The sequence below is a fragment of the Pyrgilauda ruficollis genome, unplaced genomic scaffold (assembly GCF_017590135.1).
Source record: "Pyrgilauda ruficollis isolate IOZ18807 unplaced genomic scaffold, ASM1759013v1 scaffold14, whole genome shotgun sequence".
Classification (NCBI taxonomy): Eukaryota; Metazoa; Chordata; class Aves; order Passeriformes; family Passeridae; genus Pyrgilauda; species Pyrgilauda ruficollis.
Window position 1 is genome coordinate 6,231,593 of NW_024512543.1, and position 17,296 is coordinate 6,248,888.

Below are 17,296 nucleotides of genomic sequence, written 5' to 3' on the forward strand. Positions count from 1 at the left end.
TATCCTGTAGTACACTTGTAATTCAGTGAAGTCTTACTAACATGAGGCGTCACTATGTGGTTTTAAGTAGTTCAGCAAAGGGAGAATTAGCGAGGTTCTTCTGTAACTTTGTTGAATCAAAGAAATGAGATCACAGCAATACAATATTGCTTTGTAGTACAAACATACAAAACATTGTTTTTCAGAGTAGTGTGCAATCAATTTTTAAAAAAAAAAATCTCCGTGGATTTTTCCGCAGATTTTCCGCAGATTTCCAGTGGCCCCACTGATACCTTATCCACTCATCACCAAGGTTCGTTTACATTGTAGGCTTTGACAATGACTATGTTTACTGCTAGTTGCCAGATTTGTGACTCTTGTCCATCTGATTTTTTTTTTTTCCACTCATTAACATCAGACTGTCAGGTTTGGTACTGCAGAAGGACTTTATTTATCTCTTGCAAGACTGGTTGAAAACTTCTAACCTTCAGCTTTTCTCTTGTTCTCCTTTGTCTGTACAGATGGCTGTTAATGCTTTTACTCCTGTCCCCCTTGTTTTTTAGGAGGATATAAATGCTATAGAAATGGAGGAAGACAAAAGAGACCTGATATCAAGAGAGATCAGTAAATTCAGAGACACACACAAGGTAGTATTCTTGTTTTTGCACTTGATACAAATTAGGCTTTTTCAAATCCAAAAAAAAACACTATTATAAAATTTAGCAGTACATTGCAGTATCACTTAAAATTATGTTTTTATTAGGTTTAATATACATGTAGTTCTTTACAAGTCAGAAAAAGACAGTTGCCACGTTAAAGTGGCCCGTGACATCTTTATGCTAAGACTTTGATTGCTACTGAGTATTTTTCAGTCTTCTCACTTCAGCATGAATAAAGGCAGCTTAAGTTGCTACACATACATTAAGTCAAGATATTTATAAGTGAAAGCTAAATGGGGCTGCAGTATAAGACATACACTTGAGTGTGTTTCTCTAGGTAGATTTGTAACATTATCCAAGATTTTTGAAGAGATGAAACGTGAATTAAATTAAAGTCTTTTATTTTAATAGTTCTAAGTTAAGAGTGGGGGAAGATTAAAACTAGGTCAGTGGTTACCAGACTTACCAAACTTTAGATGCATGGAAGAACTGTAAATTCCCATAAAGCTAATCTATTCATTGACCCCCACCATTATGATAGAGATCATATGGTGACTAATGCAAGATGAAACTCACAGCTTGGAAAGTAACATGGAATAGGATGTAAGTATGAGTTTCTGTTTTTTATTATACTTATGGATGCCCCCTCAGAAAAATATGCAAAGGGGTAACTGGCTTGGAAATGTTTGTGCACATCAAGTCCCACCCCAGGGTCCCCACTTACAGAAGTTTCCACTAATGCTAGTGCAAATGTGAATGTTTCTGCTGTGATACTTGCGGATCGGAGAGCACAGCTATGCATGTGATGTTCTTATTTTAATGTTTAGCCTTAAAGTCGGTATTAATTTTTCCCCCACAAGATTGGAGTGATCCTTGGCCTAGGAAAGTATCAACAAGCTGCTCTTCTGAGCACACACTTTTCTTTCAAAATACCCCCAAATCAGCATTAAAGAAAATGTTGAAGATACAGCAAGGTGAATGCTTGCCCATGTTGTTCAGCTCTACCACATGCAGTCACTGGGGATGGTACCATGTTTTCGTGCAACCATATCAGTATGAACACAGGTGACTACATGTTATTGTATGTACATGTTTTCAGTTTTTCTCTTGACTAAAGTTTTGCAAGATAGAAACCTGGGGGGAAAAAAATCTAGAAAAAGTCAACTGAAGAAGCTCAGCAATTGAATGTGAAACTGTTTAGTGGTGAAACTTCAGTAGAATTACGTTCAATTCCAAGCCCCAAGTTGTCACTGATACTAAAATGCAAACGAGTAATACTTTTTTTTAAATTGCAAACAAAACAAACAAAAAACCAGGCTTCACTGTTTCAGAAGCTGTTGGGCATTTTGCTGCCCTTGATTTGTATTTTTGGGGGGCTGTTTTGGATTTCTTAACATTAAAAATCAACTGGAAGTAGTCATTGTGTATATTGGATATGTTTAAAAGGGGCTGTTGAATCCTTAGCAGCGGGCTAGTGAGCACAGTGAACCTTTGCATGTTTTTGGTATGAGTTTATAAACAATAACGACAGACTGTCAGGGTATCAGCATTGCAGGGGGCGTCCATTTACAGCACGGACGAGTCTGAAGAGAGCTCAAGGTAAGATTTATAATTCTTCTACCTGTTCATTTCTGTTCATTACTTCAGTTTATCTGATACTGTTCCCATCCCATTACCCTGTCAGATCCTTTTATTTAGGTTTACAGAAGTTGACTGAGGTCAGATTTTGATTACAAAATATACCAGTTTATTTTTTCAATTGGACTTTAAGGAAGTGGACTTAAGAAAAGGATTTTAATATACCAAAACTTGTGTGTGTGTGTATGTACACCTCTGTGAATATATTTTTAATAAAAGAAAGAAACTCACTCTCTTGAGAACTCTCACCATAAACAAAGTTTTTGAGAGTGGTGAAAAAGCAAGAGTTCAACTAAAGAAATTTCTATTGGAACATCTAAGATAACCTGTAAGTATCAACCACTTCAGTATGTAAACTTTCTTTAAAAGTATATGAAATTTGAGGTAAGTTGTTTTTAAAAGTTGACAACCTAGTTTAAAATTTGACCCTACTGAGGTTTAACACTGTAAAGCTCCTGGATAATACAGTCCTTAGAAATTAGTTTTACAGCCCAGTGTGTATTATAGGATCTAAGTTTTATTTTTTTCACATCAGTTTTCTACCAATTCCTACCATTTTTAGTCCCTTTTTCCTTTGTGATTTCAATGTATCCAACATGGGTTTGCCTGTATTGTGTTATCAATGCAGCATAGTTTCACTGGATACATTAATCACTAGTGAATTAGCTTTATTTCTGTAATCCTTTGTCGGTTCTCTGGTCCCTGTGCCTATGGCAGAAGAACACTAATCAGGTAAGATTGCTTTTTAAAGTTGTCTTAAATGCTTTGTTTAAAAGAAAAGAACAAAAAAAAAACACAAACCAGAGAAAATGCTGTTTCATTGTTCCAGTTTTTAATTTCATTTCAGTGATGGTAAACGTGGAGCCAAAGGGGATAAACCTGTTCATTCTGCTCAATATTTGTTCAAAAAGTGGTATTCTTGCATCCATCAGGTTGAAATTTGGTATATTTGGTTGTTATTTGGTATATTTGTGAACCGTGTACTTGCTCTTCCTCCCAGAAACATAGCTAATAGGCAAGGTTAATCCAGTGTTGGCGGTCCATGTCCTAGCACAGCATCTGTAAGTGAACACATAACAATTGCTTCCAAGGATGGATTTATCTATCATTCTGTTGATGTATTTTCTATTGTCTTATAGGAATTCTGGTCATAAGAACTGTTTCTATATGAAAAAAGGGGCAATTTTGTACAATTTTTAGTAAAACTGTAGCAGGTAACCTTTAGTTTCTGTGTTTCAAAAGAGCTATTTCCAACCTTTTTTTAACTGTCTCCATCTTGCAGTGGTGGAAGTTAAGATTCCATTCTGCAGAGTCCAGTTCTTACCAATGAACACTTAGAACTTTTTTAGGGAGAGAAAAGGGAAAAAGTGACAGTTTTCTTCACTGTTTAACCACATGCACCATGTGTAAGTGGATATATTTCTCTACCCAAGTTTTCATCTAGGATGGTTTTGGTGTGCCAAGACTTTTTGGGAAACAACTCACTGTCCCAGTAAGCATTACACTGAAATATATTTTCCTAATTGAACGGAGTTAATTTTGTCAGCTGGAAGTTCACTTTACTTGTACCCACCTGGCTTACAGGGCCAGTGGAATTTGAGTCCCACCTGAGTCATGACTGGTAGTGCACACTGAGTGTGCAGTTTAGTCAGCTCATAATACCAGGCCAGCCCTACTCTGCTAAGGTTGGAGATTGCTGGTCTGTGTAGATTTGTGCTTTTGCACGAAATTTAGTCTTGTGATTGCTGCATTTTGATTTCATACTTCCGAGTTCCAAAAAATACCCACCAAACCCTATTTAATATTTTAAAATTAGTGGCGGTTTTGGTATTTCCATTACCAGCCTTGTGTGTTGCGTCGGGAATATCCAGTTTGTGTAACTACAAAATTAACTATGAAAGTTCTCTTGTTGGTTTTTAGAAACTGGAGGAGGAAAAAGGCAAAAAGGAGAAAGAAAGACAGGAAATTGAAAAAGAACGCAGAGAAAGAGAAAGGGAACGGGAACGTGAACGAGAAAGGAGGGAGCGTGAAAGAGAGAGGGAACGTGAACGAGAGAAGGAGAAGGAACGGGAGCGTGAACGGGAGCGAGATAGGGACCGTGACCGAACTAAGGACCGAGACAGAGACCGCGAGCGAGACAGAGACCGTGACAGAGATCGTGAAAGGAGTTCAGATCGCAAGGATCGGAGCAGATCAAGGTAAATGTACTTCAGCTGCTATTTATTTCACTTTTTCTTAGTGCTGTGTACTAAATGCATATAGTTCAGTAGATCAGCTGCCATTCAAAAGAGAATGATCCTTGTGGAAGATCAGAGTAACAGCAGGAAATCCAGACTGGGAGAGGACTTGATTTCCCCCACAGCACAAGAATATAAAAACTGCAATATGCAGTAAGCAACTCTCCAAATATGATATAAGCATACTGGTTTTATCTTAGATATCTCCTATTTTTCATTATTAGCTTTATTCCTGCTTAAGGTTATCTTATGTTTGTGGTATTTCTTGGCTTAAGCAGGTTTTATAATTTCCTTTGTTACATAGTGGGCTTCTTGGTTGGATTTTAGGGAGTTTTGTTTCAGTTGATTTGGTTTGGGTTTTTTGTTTGGATTGTGGATTTTTTTAGTAAAAGCAAGGGGATTACTCTTTCAAGCTGTAATTAATCATATCATATTCCAAGTGCTGCTTCCACATGAAATCATGTTGTCAGAAGTGTTAAAATTGTCTGTAAGCTGCATGAACACAAAAGATTTGTTAAGGATACCCTTTATTTCTGGTGATTTTGGCTGTGCAGAACTGCTAACTCAGTCTTGTAAGAAATTGCCCTATGCTCATACTTCGTTTCTGTAGGTATTCTTTAAGAGAAATTTTTATTTTTATTAAATATTGCTATTTAATGGTTAGTGTTCCAACAATGACTTTTAGTGGATTTTGGAGTACCTATCAGTAAGTATTGATTTTTTGCCCATTTCTGTACCAGCTTATCATCTTCTACAACTGCAGAAGAAAAATAACCTCTAAGATGCTATTAATCCTTTGGTTGAATGGGGAGGAAGGTTCTCTACTGAACTTTGGGGTTTTTTCTTCCTTCAGAGAAAAAAGCAGAGACAGGGAAAGAGAGCGAGAACGCGAGAGGGAAAGAGAACGAGAACGCGAGAGGGAACGGGAAAGAGAACGGGAACGGGAGAGAGAACGGGAGAGAGAGCGGGAAAAAGATAAGAAGAGAGACCGAGAAGAAGATGAAGAAGATGCCTACGAACGACGAAAACTGGAGAGGAAACTGCGTGAAAAGGAAGCTGCATATCAAGAGGTAGGTTGGAATTTTTAAGATTCTTTAAATAAAAAAAAAAAATCTGAGAGTTGATAACAAGTCCTCCAGTATAAAATACATCATTCTCCTTTTCCTAAATATGTTTTTTATCTTTTGAGAACGTGAGCTGGAACAGAATCTGTTAGTCACTGTCAAGCAGACTTTTTATTAATTTTTAATTAAAATGATGCAAATTATTTATAGTATAGTTATTTTAAACAACAATTCAAACTAACTTTGAAGTAGTACTGCTGTTCTTAATGTTCTTGAAGATGGAAGTGTATTTTCTTCTGTTGCAGCGTCTTAAAAACTGGGAAATCAGAGAACGAAAAAAAAGTCGAGAATATGAAAAAGAGGCTGAGAGGGAAGAAGAAAGAAGACGGGAAATGGTAAGGCTTATAGTTTGACATGTAATTTGCCCTGCCTTGTTCTCTTGGTCCCATTTAGAATGGAATATTCTACTGTTACGTTTATGGGAAGTAATAGAGCTCTCATTTTGTATAAAGGCCGTGTGTGTTGTTCATACCAAAAAATCCCCAGTTAATAGACTTGAAACAGAAGATGTCTAGTAAGTGGAAGTACTATTTAAAGTCTGAAAAACAAAGCCTAGTGGTTTGGTCTTATGAAGGCAGAAGAGTGAGAAGTAAGCAGCTGCAAAATACTGTGGTCTGATCATCATGTACTGTTATATCTGTAACTTGTGTCAGACTTGTGACAAAACCTACTGTGTGTTCTATGTCATTCAGGTAGAACTAGACCTGTTTTTTTAACTTCCAACCTGCTCATGTGCCCAAACCTTTTACGAGATACATTAAAGAATATTGCATCGTATCTATGCACTTGATAAATGCCTGTCCTTAGTTCATTAGTTGTGAAATTATCACAGTTACCAATGTAACACTTGGAAGCTTTGTTGGAAGAGACACCTTTGGAAGATAGATAATTCTGTAATCTCATCGTTTTGTGCTAAAGCATAAAGAAAGTATTTTAAGTTTTAGGGGTGTTATTTCACTTCATAGATTCCTAGAGAAGGGGAGAAGATGTTGAGAGAGTAGAGAATGGGTTAGAAATTGCTTCAAAGCCATATATGCAAAGAAACACACAGGGGAAAGAGAATTATAAAATACATTGTTTCATTTGGAATCCAGGTTTTCCCTCTAAATGCATGGGGAGGGGGGAAAAATGTACTCAGTGATATTTTCCATTCCAAATCCTCCTGCGTGCTGGCTGTGGATGGCATTTGTAGAAAACTTTGTTTCATTTTGTGCTGAAATTACAACCATAATCATAATTTGTTTCTCAAAGTCATTAGCACAGAAATATATTGTTGTTGGTTTAAGGATATTGCTTAAATACAGGTTAGAAGGTCCTAATTCAATTTCTCTTAAAGAACTGGGTGTTTTGCCTCTTTTATCAGAGGGGGAGAAAGTGTCTCCTCTCTTTCTCCCTCGCCCCTTACAGTGTTAGGCCTGCACATTAATACCACATAAGCCTGTACATTAGTGCCACATGGTTGTTTCAGTACCACAACAGGAGGGTGCTTATCCTAGGAGCAGCTATCAGGTTTGTTTCTGTGCATGACTGTCTTAAAAAAGCCCTTGAAACAAAGCAGTACTGATAAAATACACTTAGGCTACCATGTTAAAATACTCAGTAGCAGACTTAAAGGATTTGGAGAAAAGAAACTTTTGATCCTCTTTATCTGTAATGTAAAAAAAAAAAATAATAAAAAAAAAATATATATATATATGTGTGTGTGTGCAAATCAGTGACACAAAATCAATGGACTCTCTGGATGCAATACCAAAACTTTTCCATTTTCTCTTTGGAAAACGCTGTATTTTTAGTTTAAAGCAGAGCAGATCTACAAATAACTTGCTAATAACATTAATAAATTTTAAACTCCTGGAAAGGAAACCAGAAATCATTACGTTTCAATTCCTTGCAGGCAAAAGAAGCCAAACGGTTGAAAGAATTCTTAGAAGATTATGATGATGACAGAGATGATCCAAAATACTACAGGTATGTCTTTGTATTCCTAACAAAAAAATGTCCATTGGTAATTTAAACACAGCTGTGGGGTTTGTTGGCAGGGGCTTGTGGAGTTTATATTTGACTGGTAATGTGGCAATGTAAGGTTAATGTGGCAATAATTACCTAACTTTTTTTTTGGTGTCACTTCATAAGTGACAGAGTGAAAAAGGAAGCTCCTTACTTCTACTGGTTAATGCTTGGGTGTAGGTGTCATTCCTATCACTTTATATTTGTGAGGCGGGGCAGAGGTCAGTGTAATGTCAAAATAAGGTGCTGGGAGAAGGGAACAAGCATGCCTCTAAATAATTCACTGCAAAGAAGCTGTAAATAATATGAAGAACAAGCTTGTTAATGTAAATGATTGGGAACATCCTTCAGCGTGGGACTAACTAACATTTGTATAAAACTAATTTAGCAGAAGTGGTTCTGGCCAAAAACCTATAAAACTTAATTATTTCTCTAAAGAGATCAGCAGCCACATGCTCTACTTTTGTTTAATGTGGTGGGGTAGATTCTGTACAGTAAGGTTGAGAACTGGTATCTTAAGATTCTAATGTTACAAAAACAGAGGATGCCACGTGCTCTTAGAATCTTATTTTCATTTAGTGGAGGATGCATCTGCATTAAATTTTTCTTGTATTGTGGTACAAGCCCCTCATTGAAATGGTGTCTCAATAAAAAATATGTATCTTTTATAGGGGTAGTGCTCTTCAGAAGAGGCTGAGAGACAGGGAGAAGGAGATGGAAGCAGATGAACGAGATAGGAAAAGGGAAAAGGAAGAATTAGAAGAAATTAGGCAGCGTCTTCTTGCTGAAGGACATCCAGATCCAGATGCAGAACTCCAGAGGGTGAGTTGCTGTTGGTGTGACAGGAAAATGAATCCTTTGTATTCTGGTTGTATTGAGCAAAACTGTGTAAGATACCTGATATTTATTATTATCTCTATTTGCTTTTTCTTATAAAGAAGTCCAGATAGGCAGTAGGAACAGTGAAAACAAAAAGACTTTCCAGATCAACATCCAGATTTGATGGGGTTTGAAAACAAATTTGAATTGGATTCCTTACAAGAATGCTAGTAGTTATGTGTCTTTTTCTTGACTAACAGCCTTCTAAAGATTTAGATTATTTTCAAACAGTACTGGTTTTGAGAGAGCTTCTGTTTTTGCTAATTGTCTATTTCATTGTAGATGGAACAGGAGGCTGAGCGACGAAGGCAGCCACAAATAAAACAAGAGCCAGAATCTGAGGAGGAAGAGGAAGACAAGGCAGAAAAAGAAGAAAAAAGAGAAGAGCCAGAGGAAGAAGAGGAGGAGCCTGAACAAAAGCCCTGCCTTAAACCAACTTTACGACCCATCAGTTCTGCTCCATCTGTTTCTTCAGCTAGTGGAAATGCAACTCCTAACACACCTGGTGATGAATCTCCCTGTGGCATCATTATCCCTCATGAAAATTCACCTGAACAACAGCAACTGGAGGAGCATCGGCCCAAAATTGGACTCAGCCTCAAATTGGGCAAGTTTAAGTTTTATTTCAATCTTCCATATGGGATCAAAATAAAAATTGTCAAGCTGAGTAGCCACATGGTTTTCCAAATATGTCGTATGGTTTAATGTGTTTATATCAAGTAGATGTTATCCAGCTGCTGTGCTTGAGTTGGCCTATCCAGAAGATAGCCATGTTACAAAAGTTAGATAGGGCTAACTTTTGTAGGAATGTTCTGAGCTGGAATTGGTTATTTTCACATGCTTTTTCACCTTAATATATCTGTAAATATCTCTTTGAAACTCATTGCTACTTTTCATTGGTGTAACTATATGTTAAATTTAAGACCTAGGTAGTTCTTATGTTTACTTAAGACCCTTTTAAAGAAAAAAGAAAATTAGATTTTTTTTTCTTCCTTCTAGAATATAACAATAAACTGAGGATAGTTGTGAGTGAAATTTGAGCCTAGAGTTCCTTAATACTGTAGCAATTTCATGCTGTTTTAAAAAAATTATTTCTGACCAGCAGAACTAAGAACATTTGTATTTCTGAAGGTTTGTGTGTTTATTATTTACTATTTTGACTAAATTATGCCAGGCTGCACTTTAAGCTCACACTGTGTTACATCTTGAATGACAAGAGACTGTATGGTATTAGGCTGATGAACGCTTTTCTTACGCATTGCAGCCTTTCAGTCTGTGCTCAGCCTTTGCTGAGGTTGGGGCTTGATATAGTCTTCCCTCAGAGAGTGCTAATTGGTTTCAGGGCAGAGAAAGAAGACCATGTTTTTCAGATGGGTCAGTCTGAACACACTCCATTTAAGATTTTTACCTCTTTTGCCACTTCTGTAACAGAGTTTGAGAGATTAAAAGCCAATGACAGGCATTCATAGAATTTTATGTAGCATACAGAGCAATATTCTTCAAGTAATGGGGGAAGAGCAAACTAGTTCCAGTTGCAGTTGATAAATATGTTACTCTGCCTTTTGGGTTGTAGGTGCCTGCAACAGTCCTAATCAGCCCAATGCTGTAAAAAGGAAGAAGCTTGCTGTGGATAGTGTTTTCAATAAATTTGATGATGAAGACAGTGACGATGTGCCCCGGAAAAGGAAACTTGTTCCCCTGGATTATGGAGAAGAAGATAAAAGCAATATCAAAGGCAGTGTCAATACAGAAGAAAAGCGCAAGCACATTAAGAGTCTCATTGAGAAGATACCCACAGCAAAACCAGAGCTCTTTGCTTATCCTCTTGACTGGTCAATTGTGGATTCAGTAAGTTGATTCATTTAACCATTTTTAAAAAGGCTTAATTTTTCCAAGTAAACATCATAGTTGAATAGAAAAGCAAGATTACTGGGACCCCAGTGGATTGGAGTATCATCATCAAGTGGAGTCAAACTTGAGTCCTCTCCTTATTGTTCAGACATAATCCTTATTCTGAAGTATGGCTGCTTATTTTTGTTTGGTTTCTCTCAAATTGCCGTTACAAATTATCAAGCAATTTTATGGAAAGAGGAAAAAAGACTGTAAAATGTTTGAGTGGCTCGCAGAAATACTTGCAGATGCCAAATCTCTTAAGGGTTATATCATTGGTAGCAAAACGTATCTTCTGTTAAATAGCTGTTTGAGTCTTCTAGATGCTTATTGGGCAGTTGTTGCAACAGAGTGAAGCTTAAGGTAATTATTAATTCTGGTTTTGTGTTTTTTTTCCAGACGCTAATGGAACGTCGAATTAGACCATGGATTAACAAGAAAATAATAGAATATATTGGTGAAGAAGAAGCCACACTAGTTGACTTTGTTTGCTCTAAGGTTTGTATCTTCTGCATTCTCTGAAGTTAGAGCTTTGCTCCCTACTTAAAATGCAACAGTGACTCCTGTACTTGTGTTTATAATGGCTTGTCTTGGTTTATCTTGGGACTGCCCTTTGAGAGCTAAAGCAAGTCCTGAGAATACTGTGACACAGTTGATTAGCACACATTCAAAAGCAGAAGTTGAATATTTGCCATGCTTACATTATATATGGGTGTGTGTATATATGTAAATAAATGGAACTCTGGTATTGAAAGACAACTTACTTGGTTCTGGAAAAAAAAACAACTTAACAGGTACATGAGAAATCCAATTAGGAGGAGTGATACAGGGGAGAATTTTGCCTTTGTATTCCATTAGCAGCTTATTGTTGAAGGAAGAGAAGCTTTTTCTTTAAATTAAGGAAACACAATTGGAGATACAAGAATAGCCAGCAAATACAGGACAGACATGTGAATCTCTGGAGCTTCCTGGAACTTGTTCCTCAGTAGTTTGCCATAAAGTAGGACTCACTATGATGGATTTTGATGCAGTTCAATACTAATTTTTGCCATGGCTATTACTGGAACCTGATGAACTGCAAATACTTTTTGCATGTGTAGAGCTTTCCGAATTCCTTGGACATAGCTGGATTTTGTCAAAAAATGTATATAGGGTTTATTCTAAGTTTTCAGTCTAAAAACATTTGTTTCTTCCAGGTTATGGCTCATAGCTCACCTCAGAGCATACTGGATGATGTTGCCATGGTAAGCAGAAATTCTGTAACTTATATACCTTCTACATTTTACTGAAGCTAAAAGTCAATTATGCAAAATAGCAAGACTCCGTAACAGAAAACATGTGTTAGAAATGATTAAGCACATCATGCTAGCACAGGTATTATTTTGCCGTTACAGCACCTAGGTACAAATTACTGACCCCTCTTCAGAACTTCTGAGTACTCAGAAATGGGGAACAAAAATTTTTGTCCCTAACAGTAGATGTCAAAATCAACAATAACAGAACTGTATCAGAAATAAAATATTTTATTCCTTCTTGTTCTTACGAGTAGATTTTTATTAGTGGTTTAGTGGATCTTTTCCTAATTAATGAGCAAAAGGTGTTTTTCCGTAGAAAAGTAAAAGCTCTTTTTTGCCTGGTGTTGGAAGAGAGAAACAGAGTGAAATGATGCTACTGTTCCACCATGTTTTCATACACCGAAAGGTGAATAAAAACTAATCCACTCTCTTCCTTTAAGGAAGCTTGGAGGCAAAGTTGATAGAAGCCACGTGCATAGTGCAAGATAGTAGAATGTTTTTGGTGTGACTTTGGAGAGATGCTGTGCATGCTAAAAGTTTGTACAGATTCAAGAAAAGCCTAGATAATAAGTTCAGGGAAGAGAAATCCAGTGAGGGTTTATTTAACAAATATCCAAGGAAGTTCCAAATGAAAATGAGCAGAGATTAGGAGTTAATTTAAGGGAAGATAACCACGTGTGCATATCCTGTTCTTAAATTGTTTCCAAGCCTGCCATTTCTCTGCCTCTTCCCAAACCACTTTTGGATACTAGTTTACTGATGCTTCTACCTTTAAGTGCTCAACAGCTGCACTATACAAGTAGGTAGTTAGAGCTTGGTCAAGTCACTGTTGCTGGACAGACAAACTTGCCAGAGTTTCATTTGGTCCTTCTCTCAAGGACTTGTATTACACTGTATCTATTTCTTCTGATGTATCTACAATTAGTCTTTATAACTGGAATGCATAACCTAAAAAATAATCTATAAAATGTGTATTTCCTACAGGTACTAGATGAAGAAGCTGAAGTATTCATAGTCAAAATGTGGAGGTTGTTGATATACGAGACAGAAGCAAAGAAGATTGGCCTAGTGAAATAAAGCACTCTCCTTGCTTCTAGGGTTCCATTTCAATTTTGGGCTTTTTTTCCCCCCCCCATTGTTCAGAGACTTTGAATTCTCTCTGTTCTCAGAGACTTGAGACCTGTATTTTTTTATGTAGAAAATGTGAATTTTTTTGTCCTCTGCTCTGAGGCCCCTTTTACCCCTCTCAGTTAGTTATCAAATCCTGCATTGGTTCTCTTTATAATACAGGAGGTACAATTACCGGTATGTTTTATAAGCTGCAGCTACTGTACATGCTCTTTGGTAATTTTGTTATGTTACTCAGATTCTTGTAAATATTAAGAAAAAAAAATCCCTTGTTTTGCAAAACATTTGCACTTAATGTGGAACTATACCAGTTACAGATGAAGACAAAGGATTTTACTGCAAGTTTATCAGTCTTTTTTTGGGAGCATACTTCCCCTTTTTTATTTAAGAAATGATGAAAATACAATTTAAAAATAAGCATCTTGAGCTGTTTTCACAGAACAGCTTTGTGTGTTCATTTGATCTCTTCATCTGACTGGAAAAGGAGTTCCTTCAGACTTCTCTTTCTAATGTGAACCAGTAGTAATCTTGGTACTTTGTTGCCCCTTAAGAGTTACTAATGAAGCTGGGAACCTAATCTCTTGTAGATGCTCTGCTTCTTTCCCAGAAAGTGCAAATCACAGGAAGCTTTTTATTTGCTCAGTTAAAACAAGAGCAGGACCTAAATTCAGTAAGTGCTATCTAATGGTTTTTGGTTTTTTCTTCTGCTCAATTTAATTCTAGCCCTGCCTGCTATCCCGTCTGTCTCCAAAATAATGAGATGGCTTTTTTAAGAAGAAACTATTTTTTAAAACTTTTTTTTAGTATTTAGACAAAGCAAAAAGCCCTGTTTGGATGTAACTGTCTCTTAAAAAAAAAAAAAAAAAAAAAGGAACAACCATGTAAACTAAAACATAAGTTGTCAAACAAAGCTGAAATCTTGTTTTTATCCATACTGTTAAACTAGCCGACTTTTGTTTTCTACTGTATGCAGTCTGTTGTCCACAAAAAGAGGGTAATATTTTCCTGCCTTGTTTGTATGTTTTTTTTATAAATAGACTGATATGGTATAAATGATGACATGTACTGTAAACTGCATTTTTTTTTATCTCATACCTGGGTAAGAAGTCGAATCTATAATGTGCTGTGAGCTGTTTTGATTGCAGGAGGACTGTGTTCCAGGGAGCAAACGGTCTCAAAGTTATTTTTAATTTTTGAAACAAATTTCTTAATATCAAACAAATTAAGTAAAGGTGTTCCAGTATCTCTGTATTGTATTTAACTGAAGGATACAGGTTGACCTGTTCAGAAAATATAACTGTGACCTTGAGTTACTAGTTGTCTGTATCTGGAGAGGACACTTGAAAACACTGTTCTTAACAATTGGGATCGTGTATAGGTTCCACCATGTAAATATTTCAGATATTAAAAATGTATATATTTGATTCAAGGGTCAATATTCTTTTGGAGTCTTATGCAGCATGCAATTGTATTTAACACTGCTTACTGAATCAAGTGATCCCAAAGTAAGGGCTGGGAGTGGGGGGGAGTGTTTAAAACTACCTCCTGCTTATATCAGGTGACTAGAAGCCTGCAAATTTAGATGTGATCACAATATGTTCTTTCTCATCCCTGTGATACTACACTGCACATCACCAAATGTTCTTTTTTTAACTTGAAGTGTCATGCTTAGAGGTTACTTTCATGTTGTGCTCGAGTTTGCCTGAGAATGTTTTGGTTTGCATGCTTACGTGTTGCAATCTTTCTATTTTTTTTTTCTCTGCAACTTGATGGTTACAACCCTAAGAAATTACTTCTCTGTTCTCCCTATACAGTTCTGCATCACCATTTACCAAAATGTTTTCAAATTCTAAATAAATTCAAAGCTTGCTCTGTTTGTAGCAAATACAGAGAAGAGGGAGAGTGAACTTCACGAGTGCCTTTTGACCTGGTAAATTACATTCTCTCTCATTAGTAGTAGTTAAACAAGAAAAATGTGACAAACACATTGTAATGCCACTGTGTGACAGATTGCCCAACATCCTCATCCGGATTCTTCAGAGAAAGCTCAAGTTGTGAAACTTCAGTTTATTTCTGCCCTAAAGTAGAGCTGTGTGTGCAATGGACGTAAGCTTGTACTCCTGAGGAGATTGAAGGTGCTGGGATGAGAAAGACACATAAACTCTAAGCTGGAGTGTTAAATATCTAGGTAAATAAGTATAAAGAATTGTTGTGATAAAAAAAAAATCAGTTTTGTGGAAGTTCAGGTTTTTTTCAGTAGTGGAAGAAGAAAGGAATGTTCACTAGATGAACTCTGGTTTGGCTTATCAGCTTTTCCTCTTTCAGAATGCAAGTATAAAGTCACTTAACTTTTACCTCTTACTGAAAGTTTTGTTATTATGTCTCAGTGATATTGTATTTTGTGTTAGTGATGCTGGAGAGTATAACACAAATTATGTACTGCTGAGGTTCTTAGTAATAGAAAGTAACTTCAATTTGTTAACTTTCAACATGCACTAACATAATTATTTCAAGATAAATTTGAGAAATCTGGGGTAGAAAAAGCCTTTTTTGCCAGTATTACCAACTTCACTGTCTGGATGTATGATTTAATACACACTCTTTGTTATGTTAAACACAGATCAAGAGTGTGCTCAGATTGTGCTACATGAGTGAAGTACAGATGTTGCCACCAGGTACTCAGTGCATCATGCCATAGTAACCCATACTGTGAGGGAAAGTTACTCCAAAAGTTCCACACACTGTGTAATGAAAAAATACCAGTAATTACACAACAGAACTGGACGTACTTGTTTATCTGGACTTACAGTGGAATAAGGCTTTAAAACTTGACATAACACATGCTCTTTCTTATTCTCCTTATAATCATTTTGTGTAACTGCCATTCAGTGTTTGGAATATGTCAATACAAAATCTAAAGTATCATTTTTCTTCATTAATATGCACTGAAGAGAAATGGGAAACAAAGAGCAAGTAAGATCCATTACCAAGAAATACATATTTTTATATTATCTTTTAAGTTGGTGAGAGTCTTATTTTGTTCTTAGAGTATTTAACCTGCTCATCTGCTGATTTAACCTCCTAATCTTAGCTGTTTCCTTCATTCTCTTTAGGCAGGAACCTGTACTAAAAATAATGATAGCTAGATGGTCATGGCTCTGAATGTGGGCAGGGGAAAGGCCCTAAACAGTGAGTTTAGCTTCTTACTGAATTCCTGTGCCTTACTACTAATGCTTTCCTATTACTGAGAGGGAATTAGACCTTTCATGTTCTTACTAAACAGGGTTGCTAGATAGCTGCTTGAAGGAGTAGTATTTTGAAAAGCAGATACACTGAAAACTGCAAGCTCCTGGGTTTTATATTACAATTGAGTCACGCTTTTTCATATTCTGTACGTTATCTGGTGTAGGAACATTGAGTACAGAATTAAAAATTAGTACACAGTCATGCACTGTGAGCAGTATAAGGTATTGTTTAATAGACATTTCATCATAGATCAAACTGATACTAATAGTAGAAAAGAGTTTGGTACAGCTGTATGCCTGTGTTTGGTTGGTTGACTTTTTTGTTTGGCTGTTTCTCCCTTTTAAATTACAAGTAGTTTTATTTGATTAATGGTTAGACATCACTTTCAGTCTAAAAATGGCTTCTTAAATGCATTTCATATTTCTGTGAGCTACTGAAAGTCAGTATTTGCATAGCAATGCTTACATCAAACCTTTTAGGTGCAATAGTTCTGTCCCACTTAATTTTACCATAGATTTTCCTGTAGTGTAGTCAAATACTGGAATACAACATTGTTTTAAACAAGCAGAATTGCATGGCCCCTCAGATTTTACATTTTTTATATTAAGAGTGGTTATATCTATCATAGCATTTGCTATATGTTACTAACCCAATTGATTATGCACTTGAAAAGGAATTCTGGATGATACTTCAAATATGGATAGCAAGGTAAGTTTCAAATTTAGAATTAACTTTATTGTTTTTTCGACTAACCAGTCACAGGTCTACTTAGAGGCTTCTTGAAAAAATACCATGTTGACTTTTAATACGGTTTTTATTTTGAAATATAAATGTCCCTTTAAGTTACTTTCTTAATGCCTTTTTTTGGGATCATTTTAAAACAGGGTTACTGGCATATGTATAACTTGTATTCAAAAGAGCCGAGAAGTGTATTTTCTCATAAAACGTCTCTTTACCTGGCACTAGGTTAAAAAGGTCAAGCTGCATTTCCTTTGCACGATTCCTGGCGACTGGACTGAGCGACTGTTCATTGCTGTCCAGCCAGCCTCTCCCAAGCGCTGCCTTTCTTCAGTTCCCACCCGCGTGTCTTGGTTCCCGGCCCTTGCTGAGGGCAAAGCTCTCAGCGTGTTCTTTGCGGGGCGCTGCCCCGTGCGCCGGGCTCGCTGGGGCCGGCCGCAGCTCCCGCCCTGGGCCGCTGCGGCGGGGGCGCGGCG

General features: G+C 36.7%; 2 protein-coding genes across 3 annotated transcripts in view; both read left to right on the forward strand.

Annotated features, from left to right (window-relative positions):
• Positions 1 to 14,260, forward strand: part of RBM25 (RNA binding motif protein 25) — a 32,416-nt gene extending 18,156 nt beyond the window's left edge. The window contains exons 9-20 of the mRNA XM_041460084.1: positions 239 to 292; positions 543 to 626; positions 4,197 to 4,474; positions 5,367 to 5,583; positions 5,883 to 5,972; positions 7,532 to 7,605; positions 8,316 to 8,466; positions 8,806 to 9,130; positions 10,097 to 10,371; positions 10,813 to 10,911; positions 11,610 to 11,657; positions 12,693 to 14,260. Coding sequence (XP_041316018.1) covers positions 239 to 292; positions 543 to 626; positions 4,197 to 4,474; positions 5,367 to 5,583; positions 5,883 to 5,972; positions 7,532 to 7,605; positions 8,316 to 8,466; positions 8,806 to 9,130; positions 10,097 to 10,371; positions 10,813 to 10,911; positions 11,610 to 11,657; positions 12,693 to 12,785 — 1,788 coding nt within the window. The 3' untranslated portion in view covers positions 12,786 to 14,260. The remainder of the gene's footprint in view (positions 1 to 238; positions 293 to 542; positions 627 to 4,196; positions 4,475 to 5,366; positions 5,584 to 5,882; positions 5,973 to 7,531; positions 7,606 to 8,315; positions 8,467 to 8,805; positions 9,131 to 10,096; positions 10,372 to 10,812; positions 10,912 to 11,609; positions 11,658 to 12,692) is intronic.
• A 2,103-nt stretch (positions 14,261 to 16,363) lies between these two features.
• The window catches only part of PSEN1 (presenilin 1), a 26,223-nt gene continuing 25,290 nt past the window's right edge, over positions 16,364 to 17,296 (forward strand). The window contains exon 1 of one of the 2 annotated variants that reach the window (XM_041460057.1): positions 16,364 to 16,790. The gene's annotated coding sequence lies outside the window, so the exon portion shown is untranslated. The remainder of the gene's footprint in view (positions 16,791 to 17,296) is intronic. The other variant, XM_041460053.1, reaches the window with a different exon arrangement.